The 22,528-nt window shown below is 41.7% G+C and overlaps 1 protein-coding gene across 1 annotated transcript; it reads right to left on the bottom strand.

Annotated features, from left to right (window-relative positions):
- Window positions 1-358: 358 nt before the first annotated feature.
- Window positions 359-4,661, bottom strand: LOC114068188. The gene is given in 4 exon segments (XM_027904109.1): window positions 359-616; window positions 1,568-3,352; window positions 3,354-3,605; window positions 4,179-4,661. Coding segments are annotated over 4 exon segments (2,778 nt in total).
- Between the last annotated feature and the right edge of the window lie 17,867 nt (window positions 4,662-22,528).

Below are 22,528 nucleotides of genomic sequence, written 5' to 3'. Positions count from 1 at the left end.
TTAAACGTGTGTATTCTCGCATACTCGTAATCAAAACTCATTTGAACCCACACTATGCAAGAATACACACCATCGACCTCAGGAGTCACAGTGGGTACCTGCAAGACGGTATAGCCCTTTTGCTGCGTCCTGTTCCATACCGTGGTCACACCTTCGGTTATATCATGGTCCTGATCCATCCATCGCCACCAAACATGCACGTCATCCCATTCAGCTTCCCGGTTTTCAGAAAACAAACAGGTCAGATTTACACTTGTTCCTTCAGGCACTAAAACAAAAGGATTAGACACAGTAATTGTAACACCTGCATCAGTGGTACCTATTAACAGTAGCAGAATTACTATTCGCACTATGAGTCTTATTGGACCGCCCGGAACACCGTTCTGGTCGGCGTGATGGATTCTGCAGTCCACTGCACGGGGACCTTCTTGACCCTCGTGTAATGAATCCAGTTGTCGATGCCTTCGACCTTGACTGCTGTATAGGTTGTCATCAACACCTGGCGGGGGCCGTCCCATGTTTCCTTCAGTGGTTCTACCGACCAATTCTTCACGTAGACCTGATCTCCTGGAGAAATGTCATGCACTGGATTCTCTAGAGGTAAAGGTCGATTCCACTGTGAGGCTCCCCGAAGCGCTAAAAGAGTCTTATTTAGAGACAAGATATAGTTAAACACGGCTTGGTCTCCCACTACATGAGGGTCACCCTGATACGTTGCAGCGTGATATGGTTTTCCATACAAAATTTCGTATGGGCTTACCCCAATTCTTTCCCTAGGTTTAATCCTGATTCTCAACAGAGCAAGAGGCAAAGCTTGGGGCCACTGAATTTTCGCTTCTTGACAAATTTTCTTTAATTGGTTTTTCAGGGTCTGATTCATCCTTTCCACCTGTCCACTAGATTGTGGCCTCCACGGGGTGTGGAGATTCCATACTATTCCTAACACTGTGGCTAAATCCTGTACAACTCCTGCAATAAAGTGTGGTCCTCTGTCTGAAGATAATCCTAATGGTACTCCAAACCTCGGAATAATTTTTTTCAAAAGAGTCTTTACTACTTCCTTAGCCTGGTTAGTTTTACATGGGAAAGCTTCTGGCCACCCTGAAAAGGTACACACATACACCAGCAAATATTTGTATGTTTGAGCCCTTGGCAATTCAGAAAAGTCTACCTGCCAGTAGTCTCCTGGAAGCTGTCCAATTTGAAGTTTTCCCATTTGTACCTGTTTCCTCACTATTGGATTGTTTTTAATACATGCTGGACATGTCGCATTCACCCTTTTAGCCAGTGTTAACATCTGATTTGAGAAAATTTTATTTCTCAAAAATTTAACCATTGCTTCTGCACCCCAGTGGCACTTACCATGCTTGATTTCAAGCACTGTTTTCATTATTCTGACTGGCAGTATTACCTGTCCAGTAGGGGTAATATACCATCCTTTTACATTTTTCTTTGCTTCCATCATGTGGGCCAACTTTTCATCTTCTGGTGTGTAATGGGGCTTTTCTTCCATGTGTACTGCTGCTGGGTTATCACGAGTTGGTAACAAAGCCATTTGAGTCCATACCTGTGTAGCTGCTCGTCGTGCTGCTTGGTCTGCCAATCTGTTTCCTTGTGACTCCGGTTCTGAACCGGTTTGGTGTCCCTTCACATGCATTATGGCTACAGCTGACGGTTTGTGTATTGCCTCTAGTAGCTGAAGAATTTCTTCCCGATGTTTAATCGCTGTCCCTTGTGAAGTAAGCAACCCTCTCTCCTTCCACAATGCCCCATGTACATGAACTACTCCAAAAGCATACTTTGAGTCAGTCCAGATGTTAACTCTCTTTTCCTGACTTAAGACTAGGGCTCTTACTAGTGCCCATATTTCAGCTTTTTGTGCTGATGTTCCCGGGGGTAATGCCTTTGCTTCCACGACTTCCTATAGGGTTACCACCGCGTACCCTGCATACCTGGTACCGTTTTCCACGAAGCTTGATCCATCTGTGAACAGTTCCCAGTCCGGGTTTTCCAGTGGTTCATCCTTCAAGTCCTTTCGACTAGCATAGACGTGCTCGATCGTCTCCATGCAGTCATGTTCCAGGACTCCCTCTTCCTGGGCGGACCTGAGAAACTCGGCCAGATTGAGATGGTTAGTAACTTTTAATTCAATGTCATCCTGTTCCCTAAGCAGGGCCTGGTATTGTAACATTCTGCTGGAGGAGAGCCAATGTCCTCCTTTCTGTTCCAGGACTGCTATGACCATATGTGGCACGTAAACTGTAATATGCCTTCCCAGAGTCAGTTTACGTGCTTCCTGGATCAATATCACTGTTGCAGCTACTGCTCTGAGACACCCAGGCCAACCCCCACTTACAGTGTCCAGTTGCTTTGAAAAGTAACCAACGGGTCTCTTCCAGGATCCCAGTCGTTGTGTGAGTACTCCCAGGGCCAACCGTTGTCTTTCGCAGACATACAGCTGGAAATCTTTTGTTATGTCAGGCAGTCCCAAAGCAGGTGCTTCCTGCAGAGCCTTCTTTAAGTCCTGGAATGCCTTTTCCTGTGCCGGTCTCCAAACCAGTTGCGGTTCTTTCACTGCTTCGTACAGTGGTCTGGCAAGGAGTCCAAAATCAGGAATCCATAGTCGACACCAGCCGATCATTCCTAGAAAAGATCTCAATTCTTGATTATTCCGTGGGACCGGGATAGCACAGATGGCTTTTACTCTGTTTGTGCCTAAACGCCGAACTCCTTGGGAAATCTCGCAACCCAGGTAGATAACTTTTTGTTTAACTAATTGGACCTTTTCCTTTGAAACTCGGTATCTCGCCTGGCCTAACATGTTTAGCAGTTCAATGGTTAGTTTGTAGCACAGCTCTCGTCCTTCTGTACCCAGAAGGATGTCATCTACATATTGCAATACGATGTAGGAAAAAGGAGAGTCTTTGACCTGTGATGTCTTCCACTCTTCAAGTTCTTTTGCTAGCTGATTACCAAATATTGTAGGTGAACATTTATATCCCTGTGGTAGACGCGTCCAGGTTAGCTGTCTTTTCCTCCCCGTGTCGGGATTTTCCCACTCAAAGGCGAATAGGTGCCAGCTCTCCGGTGCCAATGGTATGCAGAAGAATGCATCTTTCAAATCTATTACTGAAAACCACTGAAATTTCTCAGAAACAGATGTTAACAAGGTATATGGGTTTGCAACCACCGGGTGAATGTCCTTGGTTAAAAGATTGACTGCTCTCAGATCTTGTACTAGTCTGTATTTCCCATTTGGTTTCCTGACTGGAAAGATTGGTGTATTAAATTCTGATTCACACTCCTTTAATATTCCAAGAACTATAAATTGTTCAATTAGAGGTGCTACCCCCCCTTCTCGCTTCTAAGCTAATTGGATATTGTTTAATTCGTACTGGTTGTGCTCCTTCCTTAAGTTCTATCACTACTGGAGCTACTGTTTTAGATAAGCCCGGGACCCCGGTCTCCCACACCCAAGGGACAACTGCATGTTCTATTTCCTGAGGAATTCCTTCTGTTTCTATTTCCTTTACAGTAAATATTTGTGCTACATTTTCTTCTGGGATTTCTAGCTTGACCCTCCCATTTTCAAACACAATAGTAGCCTGTAAGAAGGACAATAAGTCTCTCCCTAACAAGCACTCTGGGCTATTAGGCATATAGAGAAATTGGTGGTCCAATTGTTTCCCTCTAAATTTGATATCCAGTGGCCTCAAGAATGCACGTTCCTCTGCCTGTCCCGATACACCCACAACACGGACAGTTGAATTACTTAAAGGACCCATTAACCGATTCATTGCTGAAAAACTAGCCCCAGTATCTACGCGAAATTCCATAGGTTCTCCTTCTATTTCCAGGACAACCTTTAGGTCCTGGTCTAGTCAGCTTTGGCTATTGTAGTTTTGCAACATAAATGCGTGAGCGACACCGTGTGACGTCCCATTAACTGCACCCTGGATGTTCCCGGCAAATGAATTCATTCCTACCCTCGCATTTAGGGGGCATTCATTCTTCCAATGTCCCTGACCCTTGCATAGTGCACACTGATTTAACCCTATCTTTCCACGTCCACCCTGGAATCCAAATCCACTCTGGTTATTAAAACCTCTGCCAGCTCCTCTGCCTTTGTTTCCACGACCCCTGCCTCTATTCCCTCTGCCATAATTTCCTCCGGTTGCCTGCAAAATTGCTAACATGCTCGCTTGTTGTTTCTTTGTCTGCTCCTTCTCACGATTATTATACACTTTCCAAGCCACTTCTAACAATTTTTCTAAATTTCGCGTCTCTTCCCCTTCTAATTTCTGCAGTTTCTTTCTAATATCTTCCTGGGACTGCCCCATGAAAATCAAAGCCTGCTGTAACTTCCCCGATTCAGCTTCTACATCCAAATCTGTATATTTTCGAGCTGTCTCCTTTAATCTTTCTAAGAAGGCAGAGGGGGACTCTGCCTTATCCTGTCCCACAGAGTACAGCTTCGACCAGTTTAAAGTCTTTGGAATTTCGCTTCGAATTCCTTCTATCAATAAATCTTGGTAAACCTTTAACCTATGGTAGTCGGCTGCGGCGTTGGGATTCCACTCAGGATCTTCTCTAGGCACTAAATCATTCACGGTCCCCTGCCCAGGATGCGCGCGAATCTTTTCCCTGGCTCTCTCAACCATTACACGTAATACCATCTCTTTTTCAGTAGAGTCTAGGATTGTATCCAATAAAACTTGTAAATCATTCCAGTCCGGGTTCTGAGTTTTTATAACCATTTTTACAACACGGGCCACACGCTCTGGATTTTCTCTATACGCTCCTGCTGATTGCTTCCAAATTAATAAATCACTCGGCGAGAAAGGCACTTTCACCATAACACGCGCTCCTCCTGCCCCCACTGCCTCTCGCAGAGGGACCATTAATTTCGGGGGCGAGGGTGACACAGCCCTCCCCTCGTCTCCATGTCTCCGCTCCCGACTCCTTCCCCGCTCCCTCCTTCCCCTACGAGTCCGTCCTGCTAATGGAGTCCTATCAGTATGCTCCTTTTCCTCCTCATCTGAGGACGATGGGGGCATAGGTGGGGGCGAATCTCGCCTACGTGAGGGAGCTGTTCTCAATGGGGGTGCGGTAGGAGTGGGGGTTGCTCTTGATGGGGGCGCAGTAGGTGTGGGGGCTGCTCTTAATGGGGGCGCAGTAGGGGTAAGGCTCGGAGAGACTAACAAAGCAATATCTTCCTCCGGTTCAACAAGCCGTGTCTTTCGTTCTTTGCATCCCACACATTCGTCATTTGATGCTTTTAGTACCAGCACACCACAGTCATTCTGTCACTCAGGTTTACGTCTCAGATAATAAAATAAATCTAAATATGGTATTTCATCCCATAGATCATTGTCTTTTAAGTATTGCAGTAAAGGAGACATTATCTCTAGCGTCATAGTGCCGTTTTTCGGCCACTGCATCCCTTCAGTATCGTACTGCGGCCATACATTATTACAATAGTCAATCAGTTGCTTTTTACTTAGTTCCTGCCCAAAATTCCCCTCCTTCCAATGCTTTAAAATGCGACCAAGCGGAGAATCGTCAGGAATATTAGTTTCAGAACAGGACAATGCTCTAAAGGTTTTAAAAGGCATCATACCCACAATAGCACAACAGACTCACACAAACAGCAGATACCACAAAAAATAAAATGTCACAAGCAATAAAATACCACAGTTACGTAACTTATTTCCACAACCAATTTGCCGAAATCCAGTATACGGCAAATACTGGCTCAGCGCAGCTTTCGCCACGTCTTACGACCAGTGCCTAGGCTTCCCCAAAAAAAAAATACCTCTCTCAGCCCAACCCAGCGAGTATCCACGAACTCGTCTTATAAGGCAGGCTTATAACCCTTAAGAAAATAAAGCACCTTCGGGCTTACCTGGAATGGTCGTCCGACGGGCGCAGGGGTCGGGCACAGAACGATAACTCCCCAGGAAATTCACCTGGCTGCCAGCATGGAGCGGATCGCCCGTGCGCGGCCCTGGCGACCGGCCGGAGTCCCACCTGGTGTCGCCAAGAAGACTGTTGCCCGCCACAATAAGAAGCACAAACCAGCAGAGTGCTAGTTCATGCCGGTGCTTTATTTTGGGCCCACGTCCCAAAGCCAGAATCCTGAACCCTTCATTTTGAGCACATCTTTTATACACTCAGACAAACAAAAACATTTGCTATAAGCTACTACTTCAAAGTACATGGTGAAACTTAATATTTCATCCAAATAATTAGTTCCCAGCTAGGTCATCATAAATCATCCCCAGTTGCCTAATTCATTTAACTCACTCCCACCACCAGGTGCATGTTCTTTATGCTTCAGTTCCTCTTTTCATAATTGTTTCATTTTAATCTTGCATAACTAGCACATTCCGATCCTTTTGGGGCCTCAGAGGCCTGGCCTATACAGAAACCCTTAGCCATACTACTGCTAACTCAGAGATCATTGCAACACAGGTTTTCTAATAATCATATTAGTGCATATGCTGATATCTAATACCAGTGTGTTTAATATAGGTTTTTAAAAATAATTTTAGTGTCAAACTAATAGAAATGTTTTCTACTTTTAAAATGATTCATTTTGAAAAAAAAAAAATTTGAAAAAAAAAAAAGCCCTGAAGAAAAATGTAGACACTGATTAAAAATGTGCTGTATGTTTATTATCTCATTGGAGGTGTATATTGACAGCTAAGGCAACATTCAGTCCACTGTTGTACTTTTCACAGGGCCTGAACATGATGCAAAAACGTAGCACTGCTATAGATGTTTTTCCCTCATAGACTCAAAATGCTGTAAGGGGCATACTGCTGTGGTCCTACTTTCTATGAAAGGCCATGGAAGGTTACTCTGAGGCTATAATCACCTATGTAATTTTGAAAAGAATGTATCACTAATTGAAGAATGCTTCCTAGTTTTTGAATATTTGAAAGTGTATTTTAAATAAATGTATACTACAAACTTGTATTTTAACCCACAGAAATTTAGGTCAATATTTTCTTCCCTTTTTGACATTTTTGTATCTTATCATATGTCAGTGATAGCCTGAGAGATCATCCACAGAGATATCCTGACCAGAACATGTGAATACAAGCCTTAGCCAGATTCAAAAGTGGCAAAGTCTGTACTGAGAGATCTAGCAACAGTGCTGTAGCACTTAGTCCCAGGTCAACCAAAAGATGTAGGCAATCATTCACTTAAAATCTCATTCTTTTTTATTGAAGATCGATGTAAGGTAAAACATACACAGGTATTGTTCCCAAGAATGGCAAGGCAGTGGAAGGATTAAAAAAAGGTTTATTTCAGATGCAAGACCCACTTCTTAAGGATGCTGCACACACGGGGCCCCAGGCAAAAAAAGGCAATGCCCCACCTTCTCCAAAGCTTTTTGTATCTTCTCTCTCTCCTCCCCCATTCTCTCTGGCCCAAGGAGGCCTTGTACACGTCTGCAAACATGTTATCTTTCTGCATACCAGAGTGAGAGATAGTTTGCTCACATCTTCTCCCTGAAAATGTCTTTGAAATGCAGAAGGAAGAAAAAAACCATCTAACCCGTTTGAGAAGGCATTTTACAGTCTTCCTAAGCAAAACCAGTTGTAGCTTTCCATCACAAATTCTTCTGAAATTGTACCTATCCCTACAATTGATAAGAAAATTGTTACAGTAATTTCAAATAAATGAGTTATAAGATTTCAACTGAAACAATCCCTTCATCAATTCCATATTTATAGATCAAAAGTACAAAAATACAGGGAGACAATTTTAGTTATATTTTTTATAAGTTTTAGTCAGATACATCTGAAGATGCTGAGTACAGAACACAGTATTTTACAAAGACAAATTTTTATCACTTTATCAACACTGAATAAGCTCATTAAGTACTTATTTGAATAAGACCCTAAATTAATAATTATTAATAGTTGTAATTATAATTTATCAATTAATTAATAATTATTATGGATGTAGCAGATTTGTATTTTTGTGGAACCAGTGACACATTCAAGCACAGTATTATTTTTGTATCTGCAAAGCCCCTACAGGTTAAACTCACATTCATTTTGCATATACTATTTTATGGTTGTGTTTAGTATTTAATGTTTGCTTAACAGTTGTATCAAAACAGTGGGGTTTTTGCAACTATGTTTTAATCTACCTTTTAGGGACTTAGACTAGTAATTTACGTATAAATGTTGCCTTACAGTGGTGGCAAAAGGAATCACGTAGTGCATAAAAGTAATATCCTAATGACATTTCCCCAAATTCACATCCAACTAGAATTGATTATTAGTACTATATTTATTTGTCTTCACAGTGTGGAAAATTACAACATAATCAAACAGATTATGAACTGATATATGTTAATCACATTCATTAATACACATTGTCTACTTATACTCTCTGTTGATTATAGATATTGTTTTTAAACTCTCAATTAATGCTAATTCTGTCTGCACAGCCTTCAAAGAGTTGACAAGAAGGAAATGTAGATACATAATAGAAAGCTTAATAGAGACAATGAAAATATGTTGATAGTGAAATCTTATTCTAAAAATTCCAAATACTTTATTAGATACTCACTTTGGGAATATTGTCCATGTTGTAATGGGTTTGTTACTCTCCCTGAGAGGGAAACAGAACTAGAATAGATCATCTGATGTATATTCTACCAATAAGATATTCCATCCCATGTTACATCACTTTAGATATAAAAGAGATCGGAAGGAAGCGAGTCTTCCCTTTTCTCTTCTGGATAGCTCCGAAGGAGAATGTTTGTTTGGGGAAGTAGTTTTTGTTGTTAGTTTTTTTCTGTGTATATAGTGTTGATAATTTTTTTTTTCCTCCTTGTGTAAATATATTTTTCTTGGCAGTTTTGGTTCTGTAGTTGTTTTTTTTTCCTTTTTCTTTTTTCTCCCTTTCCCTTCTTCCCTCTCCTTTTGTGGGGGGAAGGGGCAGGGGGGAAGTGGGCGCAGGCTCAGTAGATATCTGGGCATTCAGCCAAGGTAAACTGCGACACGTCTTCTGAGCCTTAAATTGAAATAGGTATTTAATCAGTTAATTTTGAGTTGAAATTAATCTAAGAGCTTATTTTTATGCTGAAATATATAGTGTACACACCTAATGAAAAAAAAAAAAGATAAAAAGGACATGTTTCTGATCTGCATCAGTTCCTTGAATGCCATTCTTTAGGATGAGGCAGTCTGACAACTCAGAAAAGGATATGTCCAATCTCCCCGTCCTCTTAGCCAAGTACTGCAATTCATTTTGGGTACATACACCTGAGGAAGATGTTGCTTCAGCTTGACGGGAGGGGGGAAGCTAAATCACAGCTAACTAGTAAAAGTTAATGTTTCTGACAAAAATTATCACCATTTTTACTGAATTTCAGCTACCCAAAACTCCATATAAGACTGCAAATTCTAATACCCCATCCCTGAAAGTGTTCAAGGCCAAGTTGGATGGGGCTTTGAGCAACCTGGTCTAGCAGAAAGGGTTCCTACCCATGGCAGCAGGGTTGGAACTAGATGACCTTTAAGGCCCCTTCCAACCCAAACCATTCTGTGATTTTGTGATTCTAATGAAATATCTCTAGGGTCAGTTGAGGGGGTGTTTTATCAATGTCTTTTCTCCTAGAAACAGAAGCCTACTACTGAAATTTGCTAAAATGACATCAACTTTGGATGCATTACAAACACTGATAATAATATCTTTCAGAAGAAAGTAGGTGATCCTGAGGACTGGAGTAGTAGAAACAAAAAATATTTAAATCTAATGAGTGCAAGACTAACAAAAAGCATGTTTCTCGTATGCTGTAGCTCTCACTTGGTTGAAGCCAAGAATAAATTAAATATAATTTAAGGATGGATGTATCAAGAAAAGCATTTCTAGTTGCAACAGAAAGAAAACTATTATGCTCACCATATTTCAGGAAAGACAAATTCAAACTGATATAGTGTAAAAGAAAAAGGATCAAGAACATGGAGTTGTGGGAGGAGACTGAAATAGCTTGGTATATTCAGCCAGGAAAATTAGGGTTGAGAAGGAATATGATTTTTCACTAGATATACACCAGACACATAAACAGTAGGAAGAGGAAGAGTCTTTTTGTCATGGACAAATGGAAAACTTTTGGTGAAAATCATAAAAAGATTTGTTTCCAACCATAAGAGGCATGAACAGATACCTAGTAGAAGGGTTGTGGTCAAAGAAACTAGAGAAGTTCAAGATGTGATTATGAGACATAACTGCCTACTGCAGCATGGAACTGAATGCAGGAGATCTCTTCCAGTCTTGCATTCCTAAAAGAACTCAGGTTCCATTTTAGAAATTAAATTACCTTATAAAACAGTAGTTCTTAATTTGACTAAATTACATACTAGAGAAAATAACTAACCAACTAGATACATATAAAATCCATCTGTAACTGTTTCAATAATTCTTGGGCTATAATAAGTGACAGAAAAAGATGCAATTATAATTTACAGCTTTTCATTTACTTGAATGCAATGTGCATCATTATAATTTAATCAACAATCCAATTTAGGATTGTAATATTGTAAAGAAAACTATAAACTCACAAGATGGCCTTACGTAAATTAATATAGGAATTTCAGAGACCTGTTTGCCAAGAAAAAAAGACAATGTTATTGGAAGTTACATGCATTTTGTTGAATTTTAATTGTTCAGAATATATCTCCTAAATGAGGTTTGATGGCTTAGTTTTTTCTCATCTTTGCATAGCCTTTTCCAATTTCTCCCTTCTTCTTACCTTTTTATACTTCCTGTCTCACAATATCCAGCTTCTAGGCTATAACTGTACTAATTTTCCATCCACCATGGTAGTATGGATAAAAGCAGGGGAACAGTAACAGCTTGGCTTCTACTTTCCTCTCATATATATTGCTTGTATTCAGCAGTGTTGCAGGTACCCTGTGTTATAGGGTCAGCTCCCAGATGTAAGAGAACCTTACTAATCAACAGTGGGGGCAGAGGAGGAAAGAGATCTGAACGGGGCTGCATCCACCAGTGGTGTCCCCCAGGGATCAGTGTTGGGCCCAGTCCTGTTTAACATCTTTATTGATGATTTAGATGAGGGGATTGACTCCATCATTAGCAAATTTGCAGATGACACCAATTGGGAGGGAGTGTCAATCTGCTGGAAGGCAGGAGGGCTCTGCAGAGGGACCTGGATAGGCTGGAGAGTTGGGCTGATTCCAATGGGATGAAGTTCAACAAGACCAAGTGCCAGGTCCTGCACTTTGACCACAACAACCCCCTGCAGCGCTACAGACTGGGCACAGAGTGACTGGAGAGCAGCCAGGCAGAAAGGGACCTGGGGATGCTGATCGACAGGAAGTTTAACATGAGCCAGCAGTGTGCCCAGATGGCCAAGAAGGCCAATGGCATCCTGGCCTGCATCAAGAACAGTGTGGCCAGCAGGACTAGGGAAGTGATTCTTCCCCTGTACTCAGCGCTGGTGAGGCCACACCTTGAGTATTGTGTTCAGCTCTGGGCCCCTCAGTTCAGGAAAGACATTGAGATGCTGCAGCAGTTCCAGAGAAGAGTAACCAGGCTGGTGAAGGGACTTGAGCACAAGTCCTATGAGGAGAAGCTGAGGGAGCTGGGGTTGTTTAGTCTGGAGAAGCGAAGGCTCAGGGGTGACCTCATCGCTCTCTTCAACTACCTGAAAGGAGGTTGTAACCAGGTGGAGGTAGGCCTCTTCTCCCAGGCGATCAGCAGTAGGACAGAGGGCACAGGCTTAAGCTCTGCCAGGGGAGGTTTAGGTTGGATATTAGAAAGAAGTTCTTTACAGAGAGAGTGATCAGGCATTGGAATGGGCTGCCCAGAGAGGTGGTGGATTCACCATCCCTGGAGGTTTTTAAGATGAGGCTGGATGTGGCACTGAGTGCCATGATCTAGTAATCACAGTGGGGTTGGATCAAGGGTTGGACTTGATGATCTCGGAGGTCTCTTCCAACCCAGTTAATTCTATGATTCTATGACTCTATGATTCTATGATTCTATGATTCTATGATTCTATGATTTGCAGACTGAGGTTCCCCCCATTGTTGCCCATATGAATGGCACGCCTTGGTGCAGATAGAAGTGAAGAACAGAATACAAAAGCCATATTCAGAGTTAGTGGCTTAGTGTTATGGTATATGTACACATATGGTATTTGTTTACCTTGTGGGTATGGAAGAAGGCAGCACAAATGCAATTTATTTAACTGCAGATTATTGCTTAAATCCCTTTCAAGTGTCATTCATCCAACAAAGACTCTCAGGGGATAAAACAGTGCATGTTTTGTAGAATTGTGTAAGGCTTCTCCCTTAGATAAGAATTTCTTGAAAGCTCTAATGTCAAAAGACAGGAAATACTCTTTTCGTCCTGTCATTGTATGCCCTGACAAGAATGCATGTTCTTTCTTGGTGAACTAAAATGGCAGTTGTCTGAAGCTCATTAAGGGGATGGAATAATAAAATTAATGCTAAACAGACAGAAGGCTAATTATAGAATAAATGAGGATATAAAAATATGGGATAAAACCAGCTTATTGCATACATCAATATATGTGTAATAACTTACTTCCATGTACTTGATAAGAACTCAGACCAGCATGTCATGACACCTTGTCAAGTTTTTGAAAGAGGAAGAGAGAAAAAGAAAAATGGGTCTTCTGCCATCAGTTCTACATTAATGTGATGATATGTTTATAAAGTGTTTTGAAAAAAATGGATTAAAATTATACTATAATATAAATAACATAGAGTATTTTTCTTCCATAGGTGCATTATGTAATTCAATTCATATGATTTAAAAGTATCTTAATATTTCTTATTAATGTATATACATCTTTTTCAGTTTTTCAAATATTTTAACATACAGTCTCCCACATAACTTGGAGAACTAGTAATAGAAAATGGCACTGCTCATTGTCCATTCACAATGTTCATAACATTTACTATTATTACCTAATGATCCATTCATATGATGTGAATCCATTCCACCCAGTCAACTCATAGGTCCATCTGACCCTGGTCCCACTGGAAACTATAAAAGGATCAGACATTAAAAATATTACTGTGCAATTTTTAAAGAAAATCTAATAAAGAAAATATTCCTTAGAAGAAAAATGTTAAAGGAAAAATGCACAGTCCCATTCCAGAATGTGAGAGTCAAGTGTAAGTCTTCCATGTGATTGCAGAAAGTGTCATTGTGGTTTTTCACTTTTTTCATTTGTCAGAAATATCTCCAATTAAACTTTTGAAGACGGTCAAATAAAGTGAAACAAAGAACTTTATTTTCAGCGCACTGGGTGCAGTTGGCCTCGTGCCATAGTCCGAGAGGACACTGGGAATGGGAAGGACGAGTCCTTTTAAGGTTTCTTGATTTACATAACCACTCCCTCGCTTCTTTCATAGCAAGTCCCGCTCCTTTTCTTCCTGAAAAATTGTTATAGCCCTCTTCTTGAATGAAATTGGGTCTCTCAGGGCTGGCTCGCACCTTCCTTCGCCAGTCCATTGGTTGTCCTAATTGACCTATCAGATTGTTTCCCTGTCCTGGCCGCATGATCCCTTGGCAGTGAGCCCTGGCTGGTCTCCCTGCCTTGCATGCTTTCCAGCCCACCTTCACACTAACTGTAAGTAACGGTAGCAGGATTGCAACTATTTGTATCAGAACTATAACTGTAAATAACTGCAGCAGAGCTGCAACCATAGGCAACTGTAATAACACACCACCCCTGACCACAAAATGGCTCCTCAACACGAGGTAACCAAGGAAACCCTGTGTCATGGTTCAGCTTAAGCAAGGAATTTTTTCTTTCCTTTCCCCCCTGGTTGTAGAAACCATCAAGAGCTATCAGATAAGTACTTAGGTGAACAAAAGACCTCGCTCCATCACTAATGGCTGAGAGATTAGTCTCATAGGAAATGGGGCAGATGAAAAGCTAATGTTTACCTTTTTTCTCTCGTCTCCTGGGCAACAGGGGAGGAGGAGTTTTGGTGGGCTGGGCTGTGGCTGGAACACAGGTCGGGTGTGAAGGCTGGTGTTCCTGTGGCTCCATGACCTGTTTTAGTAGTTGCAGATCCTGCTTGGATTTCTTTTTCATCAGAGAGGAACTATTGTGGTGTTTTTTTTTTTAACCTGGAGGTTTTTTGGGTTTTTTTCCCTTTTTCCCTTTCACCATTCCCATTTGTTTTCTTTCCCTGGCACTGGTCCGGGCACAACAGCAGCAGAGAGAGAGGACTGGGCATAGAGGAGACTGACTAGCTGGAGTAAGAAGGAGCTGCCTGGTCCCTTTCCCTCTCTCTCTCCCCCCTTTCCCAGTGTGTGGGAAGGGAAGGAGAACCGAGGTTTTGTTTGTTTGTTTTTTGTTTGTTTGTTTGTTTTTTTTCTGACACACCCCGGAAGGTGTTGGTTTTTCCTCCTCCCCCCACATGGCAGCAACCAGGGATCCCACAGAGCCACCTGGTGACTGCTATAGGACATTACAAGTTCTGCACCTCCAGTGACCCAACAGCATCCCCTGCTGACTGTGGTTGGAATTGCACCAAAGGGTGCAAAATTGAACTGTTTACTTTTCCTTTTGCCAGTTTATCAGTTTGTTTTTGAAGGGGATTATTTGTGGGTATAGGAGTATTGCTTGGTTGTTTTACTTGGTTTTTTTCGTGTTTCTGTTAATACACACATACCTTTTAATAAAGGGCTGTTATTTTTTCCTTTTCCATAATTTGTTTTCCTTCAATCAGAGCCTCTTAATTTCGGATTTATAATTGCTTAGAGGAAGGAGTTTGGGTCTTTTCTCCTAACTCATCCTCAGCAAAAGAACCTTGTCTCATTTAAACTGGGACACCCTGCTTGTAATAAAACCGTCTCATTTATTTCCCACAATCCCCCCTTTTACTTTTCTTCATGGTTTTATTACAAGCTAAACATTAGATGTCCTTTTGGAATTGTTCCCATTCAGCTAGCGTCTTTAATGCTTTGGTCTTATTCTTTACAGAGCGTAGGACCATGGTCTTCCACATCTCAAGGTTTCCAGTTGTAGTGTCCTTCGAATCCATGGTGGTCAGGTGCATTCTTTGAATTACACTAAGGATTAACCTTATAAAACATGGGGTTAAATAAGGCAGAAATAATGGTCCAGCAAAGGCACAGAAAAAAAGGAAGCTCAACTGTTTCCACAGTTTTCCCAAATAAATTAGTCCACCACTCCTCATGCATTGATTCATGGGCTATTTTCTGGACATTGGTTGGTATATGTGTTCTTGATTCTCCATTATCATCTATTTGCAAACAACAGTTTGAAATATTAAATTTACCACACACCCCTCCTTCCTCTGCCGAGAGGTAATCTAGTGCCAGCCGGTTCTGGTATATGGCTGCTTTGCTTTGGGTTTGCTGGTAAGCCAGTAACTCCAAGCCTTGTGCAGTTTGATTAGTAATTATCTCAATTACCATTTGCAATCTTATTATTCAGTTAAGCATATAAATAGGAGTTTGATAGCCCCAGTTCACATCATATGCCCATGTGGTCAGGCTATATGTTACTATAATTGTTTGAAGAGACCATTTATCTTTCCCCCATCCTTGAGTTCTTCTAATTGTCCTCTTTTCCCATTTTAAATTTTCATACAGTGGAGCCCCCAGTTCATTCCCTTTCTCCAAAGGTAACAAGATCCAGGTCGTATTAACCTCAGGATACAGCATCCTGCCCATTTTCCTGGGAGAAGAGTGTATGCTCTTTTTCCACATATCCAAAAAAACCCCATTCGGTGCCTTCCAAAATTTTTCGGAGATATGATCTATGTTCTCCCAAAACTTTGAAATTTCACTTATTCCTGAGAAAGGATTTACTTTTGTTCCTTTGCATTTGTACAATTTCCAACTTTCTATCCATCTACAGTCAGAAATGTTTTTTCCAGTCCAATAAGTCTTGGGAGCTCAGGGAACATATTTACCAGAAATTGAGTTTGTACTTAAAATTCTTTTACAAGGGGTATCCCCAACTGATTGTGAAAAAGGGGTTCCTATTCTCTGCAAACAATCTACCCCAATGGCTGTAAAGCTCAATACCCATCCTTCTGGCCGACTTATTTTGCTGTTGGTAAAGGTATAATTCCATTTAAGTATTTCTTTTGCACCTAAGGCAGTACCATTCCAAGGCCACTCTCCGGTCATTAGGGGTCCCCCACAAACCCAAAAATGAGTCAGGTTAAACTCGACTGCTATTTTCCCTCCTAGAATAATAAATAAATTTTATCTTACCAAGGGGAATTCCAAATATTTGGTTAATTTTTGTTTCAGATCAAGATATAAATTATTCAGAAATGATAGCGATGTTTTATTCCGCTGTACTTTCTGTTTATCACTGGTAACAATTTCTTTATTTATTAAATCCTGATCTTTTTCTTTGGACAAAGCATCCCAACAAATCCACTCCTCACCTTCTGGACAGTCCGACCCTAGTCTGGTTCCTGTCAGTCCCAAATTGGTTGCCATCCAGTACTGTTTATCGCCTTCCACATAAATTCCTTGTTCATCTTTATCATACCATGCCTTGTTCACATATTTGTGTTCCCTAAAGGCAAGTATTACACCTTCTTTATAATAAACATTGTGATAGCATTTTAGACAGCTGCTTTCAACAGTAATAATCACCAACTGTAACACTATTATAATAATTAGAGGTCCAGTATGACATGTGCCTCCACTCCCCATGCCTAATGGTTTGCAGCCAGCAGCAGGGTAAAGGATCTTTGTGGCAGGTACAGAGGCCCACTTGGTCTTGCCCTCTACTACGTTCTCTCCAGTGATATTAAAGACTAAAAGCTGGTGGAAGTTATTGTACTCATTGTTTGCATAAATCTTCTTATGCAATGACAGTAATATTTGGTTCACAATGTTTTATATCAGTTATCACACTCTAAGCCCATCTCTTGTGTTCGTATCTTGCCCTTACAGTTAAGTTGGTACCTCACCAGTGTCCCTTCCCATGAACCAGAGATCCCATTTCACTCCACAGCAAGAAGATGCCTTTCTGCAATGCTTCTTCTTGAATTCTGCAAGATATTTACTTCCAAGTTATTTTAAATTTGGGGAATTCCCCTTGGCATTCCCATTCAGGGACAGCAGGGGAAGGCATTACTGGTCCTTTGACTCTTGCACTGTGAGTCCACCCTTTCTTTATCATCCTCACTGTTGTTTTGGTAATCAATATCACCTGGTAAGGTCCTTCCCACTCTGGTTTTAGTGACTTCTCCTTCCAAGTTTTTATTAGAACCCAGTCCCCTGCAGAAATGTTCTGTGTTTTCATTTCCAGTTTCACAGTATGAGGCAGTAATCCTCATTGCCTGAGATCTTCCAGTCTTTTTGCTATTTCCATAATATATTCTCTGAGGTGCTTATCACCCACTTCCAGAGTAGGGGTCTTACTACTATTTTTATGACATGCGGGATAACGTAGCCCAAATAACATCTCATATGGAGATAAATTCAAATCTCTTCTGGGGGCTGTTCTCATTCGAAAAAGAGCCAGAGGTAAGCATTTGGTCCAGGGGAGTCTTGTTTCCAGTGTAATTTGCTGATTGTTCACTTCAAAGTCTGATTCATATGCTCCACTCTCCCTGAACTCTGTGGATGTCATGGAGTGTGATACTGCCAATCTATCTACAAAGCTTCACATATCATTTTTTTTGCCTTGGAGTTTTTGATTTTTTAATTTTACACCCTAAAATCTGCACAAGAAGATATAGACATAGATACAATAACCTTCAAGACCAGAACCCTGGAAAGCCTCCAAGAACTGCACATGCTTTGATGAAGATGAAGATGAGGAAGAAGGGGTCCCAAAACTCTCCCAGACTCAATTCCCAAAGGGCGTATCTGGGGGCAGAACCGGAGAGGTGGTCAGACAGGGATTGGATGGAAATCGTTATAAAAATTGTAACACCTGTATTCGAGAGGGCACACGTGGGCATGTATTCCTGGAACCTGGAGGCTCATTAAAACTTCTGCTGCTTATCTTACCTCCTACCTAATTTGGCCTGGAGTCGTTTTTCCTCTGCAGCCTTTTAAGCAACATTTTTAAGAGCTTTGAGGTGAAATGTGGTCCCCAGTCAGAGTCAATGGTTTCAGGCACCCCGAACCTAGGGATTGTCTGTTCCAATAATACTTTAGCTGCACTTTGTGCAGTAGTTCTTAGGACTGGAAGTGCCTCCAGCCAGGGAGTTAGATGATCTACGATTACAAGGAGATATTTCCATCTCTGTACTAAAGGTAATTCTGTAAAATCTACTTGGATCCTTTGGAAAGGTCAGCTGGTGAGTTCTCATCCCCCAGGAGGACGAAATCTTTGCACCTTCTTATTAATCTTTTGACAAACAAAACATTGATCTGTTATTTGTTTTATGATGGTATATATTCCCAAATAGCCATAAGTCCTTAGGAATGTCTCTGCTAAAGCCTGGGCTCCCCAATGAGTACTGCTATGTAATTCTTTTAATAGTTCCCATGCAATTGCTTCGGACAACATTTGTCTCCTGTCCGGAAGGAGTCATTTCCCTTCCTCATTCTTTTGGGTTCCTATTTCAATCAACTTCCGTTCTTCTCTTTCAGTGAATATTGACTGTGGAATTTCTTTCGGCACTGGCATTAGAGACATTATACTAACCTCAGGCATGTTGTGACTCAAGGCTGCTTCTTGAGCTGCCTGGTCAGCTCACCTGACATGCACTACTCCCCAGGCATACCTTGAGTCAGTATAGATGGTCCCTATTTCTTCCCCCACTATCCATAATGCACTAATTACAGCGTATATTTCACATGCTTGAGCTGACCAGTCACTCAGATGGACTCCTGATTCTACTACAGTGAACCCTTCCTTATCCACCACTGCATAACTGCTTCTCCTTTTTCCTTCCACCACTCTTAAAGAACTGTCTGTGAATAGATGTATTCCCCCTTCTATTGGATTATCCAGTAAGTCTTCTCTAACCTTCGTTTGGTAATTTATGATGTCTAAGCAGTTGTGCTCCACCTGATATCCTATTTCTTTTTGTCCATATAGAAAGTGAGAAGGGTCTACACACGAATTGATAGTCAGGGTAAGGTCATCTCTTTCCATCAATATAGTCTCATATTTTAAAATCCGTGAGTCTGTCATCCACCTTCCTGATCTCTGCATGTGGAGTGTGCACTCTGATTTTTGCTCCAAAGGTCAATTTCCTAGTCTCCTCTACCAGTATTGCTGTGGCAGCTACCACCTGCACACAAGTTGGCCATCCCCTGATCACTGGGTCTAAGAACTTTGATGGGAAGGCCACTGGTTTTCTGATCTCCCCCACTCCTGGGTCACTACTCCTTTTGCTATTCACGTAAAGATCGAAAGGTTTTTTTAGATCCAGTAATGTTAATACCAGAGCCTGAATCAAAACCTCTTTTAGTTTCTCAAATTTTTCTTGCTCTTCTGAGGAATACTCTACTCTGCCCAACTACCTCTCTTGGAGGCACCATCCAGTAACTTCTCATACAAAAATTTGTTTTTACTGCTATGATCTGGAATCCACAGCCTACAGAACCCTACTAACCCTAAAAACTGTCTTATTTCCCTCTGTTCTCAGGAGGGAAAGGTCTAATATTCCTTTTACTCTTTCTGGATCAAGTTTCTTCTTTCCTCCCTTTATGATGTGCTCCAAGTATTTCACCTCCTTCTCTATGAACTGAAGTTTATTCTTTGACACCCTCAGCCCCTGCTCTCCCAAGAAATTTAACAACCATACTGTCTCTTTCTCCACCCCTGTTTGGGTTTCTCCAGCCACCAACAGATCATCTATATACTGCAGGATGGTAGTTCCTTTGTTTGGACTGAATGTCATCATTATGCTCTCCAGGGCTTGTCCAAAAAGGCTGGGTCCTTCAGAGAACCCCTGTGGTAGCACCATCCATATCAATTGATGTTTTCTCCTGGTCTCTGTGCATCAGGAATTGTTGATATTTTTTGGTCTGTGTTTGGCCCAGCCACCTGCAAAAGTTTTGTTCTTTGCCTGCCAAGTTCACTGATAAACAGGAGCTTCGTCCTTGGAGAGTCAGTTTCTTGTATAAACTGTTTTAATTGGTGTTCTGTGATTGGCTGATTTTCTGTAGAGGACATTTGAAGGAGAAACTGAAGAGGAGAAGATGAAGTAAAGCCCCCAGACCCAAATAGATAAGACCTCTTGAGTGAAACAGCGCAAGTGCTAGGGGAAACCAAAAGTTCTCACGCATGTGCTGAAGGGGTACACTTACATAACGGGGGGAGGGACCAAAGACCTCCAACTGGGCAGTGCTGGCCACACCGGCCCAGGTAGACATCACCGGCTAATTGGATAAAAAATGCAGGTGGCTCGTGCTCGGGACTCTCAAACTTCCCATGAAGGACAACATTGCCTTCTGTGGGGACGCCTGCTATCTTTGTGAGCCTGCTGACCCTTTGAGGATGCAGCCTCTGCTATGGGGAATTCTGGTTATTCTGGGGTTGGTAAGACAACCTCGTAAAACACACCTGCATGAGTGGGGGTTTCATTGAGGGCTTTGTTTACTCCTCTCCTTTCCTGTCTCTCGGGTTCCAGTTTACTTGGTGTGGTGGTTTTAATCTAGGCTTTTTTTGGTGACCAGTTTGTAACCAAGGAAGGGACAGTGTTCCCAGTATTCCATACGATTTTTACGTAAATCGGGGTATAAATAAGAAGAGAGGAGAGGCCTTCGCTCTCTTCCGGCGAGGTTTGGGAACAGTGGGTCCTTGAGTTGGTCTCGCTTATCTAAGGCTGAGGCCTGCAGCGACCGCTGGCCTGACCCGTGGAGGATTGGAGAGTGCTGGTCATGTCTGCCAATCCTGCTTTTCTAAGGGACGTGGTGAGATTTGTTTTACTAGTTATTTTACTAGTTCTTGGGTTTGATTGTGCATATCTATTCGGTGTCCCTTTTTGTTCCCTTTTGTCCCTTTTTCCCCTTTCCCTATCCCTTCGGGGGGTATTTGGATTCCCTTTTGCTGTGTACATAGCATCTTAACTGTATATAACTGTAATATACATAAAATATATATTGTTATATGACTAGCTTGATTTCGGGTTCTTCAATTTTGCATAGTTCTTTGCCCTAGGGGAAGGGAGGGGAATTGCTGCTGAGGGTTTGGGTATTTGGCAGGGAACCAAGTCCAAACCATCACACTTGGCCACTTTTTGTAATAAATATGGGGTTTATTGTTGAGCTCTCAGCAGTGTCTTGGTTTTTCAATGTCGGCATCCTTTTGAACTCCCCCTGCTACAGTCTAGGTCCTCCCACTCAAATTCAAAAGTATCTCAAGACCCCTCATCTAATGGGCAGGCCAAAAATGCGTCTTTTAGATCAATTACTGAAAACCATTCACATTCTGGAGGTATCTTACTCATTACAGTATATAGATTGGGAACAACTGTGTTTTATGCCCGAACTATTTTATTGATCTCACAAAGGTCTTGGACTAATCGATATGCCCCATCACTTTACTGGTAGGAGGGGAGTATCATATGGGGATGTCTCAGTTTAATGGGACACAAGTGTTTCACTGAGGATGAGTTATGAGGAAGACCCAATCTCCTCCCTCTAAGCAATTCTAAATCTGAAATTAAGAGGGTCCAATTGAGAAAGTGTGGAAAAAAGAAAAATAACAGCCCTTTGTTAAAAGATATATGTGTATTGGCAGAACAACAAAAGAACACAAATGAAACAACCAAACAAAAATCCTATACCCAAAAATAATCCCCTTCAAAGCAAACAAGCAAACAGAAAATAAACAGTTCAGTTTGCGCCCTTTGGCGCAATTCTAACCACAGTCAGCAGTTGTATCCCTTTTGGATCACTGGACATGCAGAGCCTGCGGTGTTCTTTGCCAGCCAGCCAGGGGCACGGTTGGATCACTGGTGGTTGCCAGGTGGGCAGCCCGTGGGTGTGCAGGGGAAACTGAAAATGGAGGTCTTCCCTACCCCTCACCGGGAAAGGGGAGAAAGGAGGGAAAGAAAAAAAAGAAGTTCTTCCCAACGGGAACTCACTCTGTCTGCAGCTGGACTGTATAGCTTCCCCTCTCCTTTGATGTGCACAAGAACCAATGCCAAAAAAAAAAAAAAAAGGGAACGGAGGAGGGGAAGAAGGTGACCTCCTTCCTGAATAGTTCCTCTCCTATGAAAATCCAAGCAGGTTCCGGACTGGGTAGAACTGAGCTAATGTCCCAGTTTAAATGAGACAAAGGTCTTTTGCTGAGGATGGATTAGGAGAAAGAGACCCAAACTTCCTTTTCTAAGCAATTATAAATCCGAAATTAAGAGGCTCCGATTGAAGGAAAACAAATTATGGAAAAGGGAAAATAGCCCTTTATTAAAAGGTATGTGTGTATTAACAGGAACACAGAAAAAAAACCAAGTAAAACAACCAAGCAATACCCCTATACCCACCAATAATCCCCTTCAAGAACAAAACCAATAAACCGGCAAAAGGGAAA

This window comes from Empidonax traillii, unplaced genomic scaffold (genome assembly GCF_003031625.1).
Source record: "Empidonax traillii isolate 1590-97213 ecotype Southwest subspecies unplaced genomic scaffold, ASM303162v1 scaffold1012:size296937, whole genome shotgun sequence".
Classification (NCBI taxonomy): domain Eukaryota; kingdom Metazoa; phylum Chordata; class Aves; order Passeriformes; family Tyrannidae; genus Empidonax; species Empidonax traillii.
Note: the sequence above shows the minus strand (reverse complement) of the source record. Positions and strands in the feature narration are given on the sequence as shown.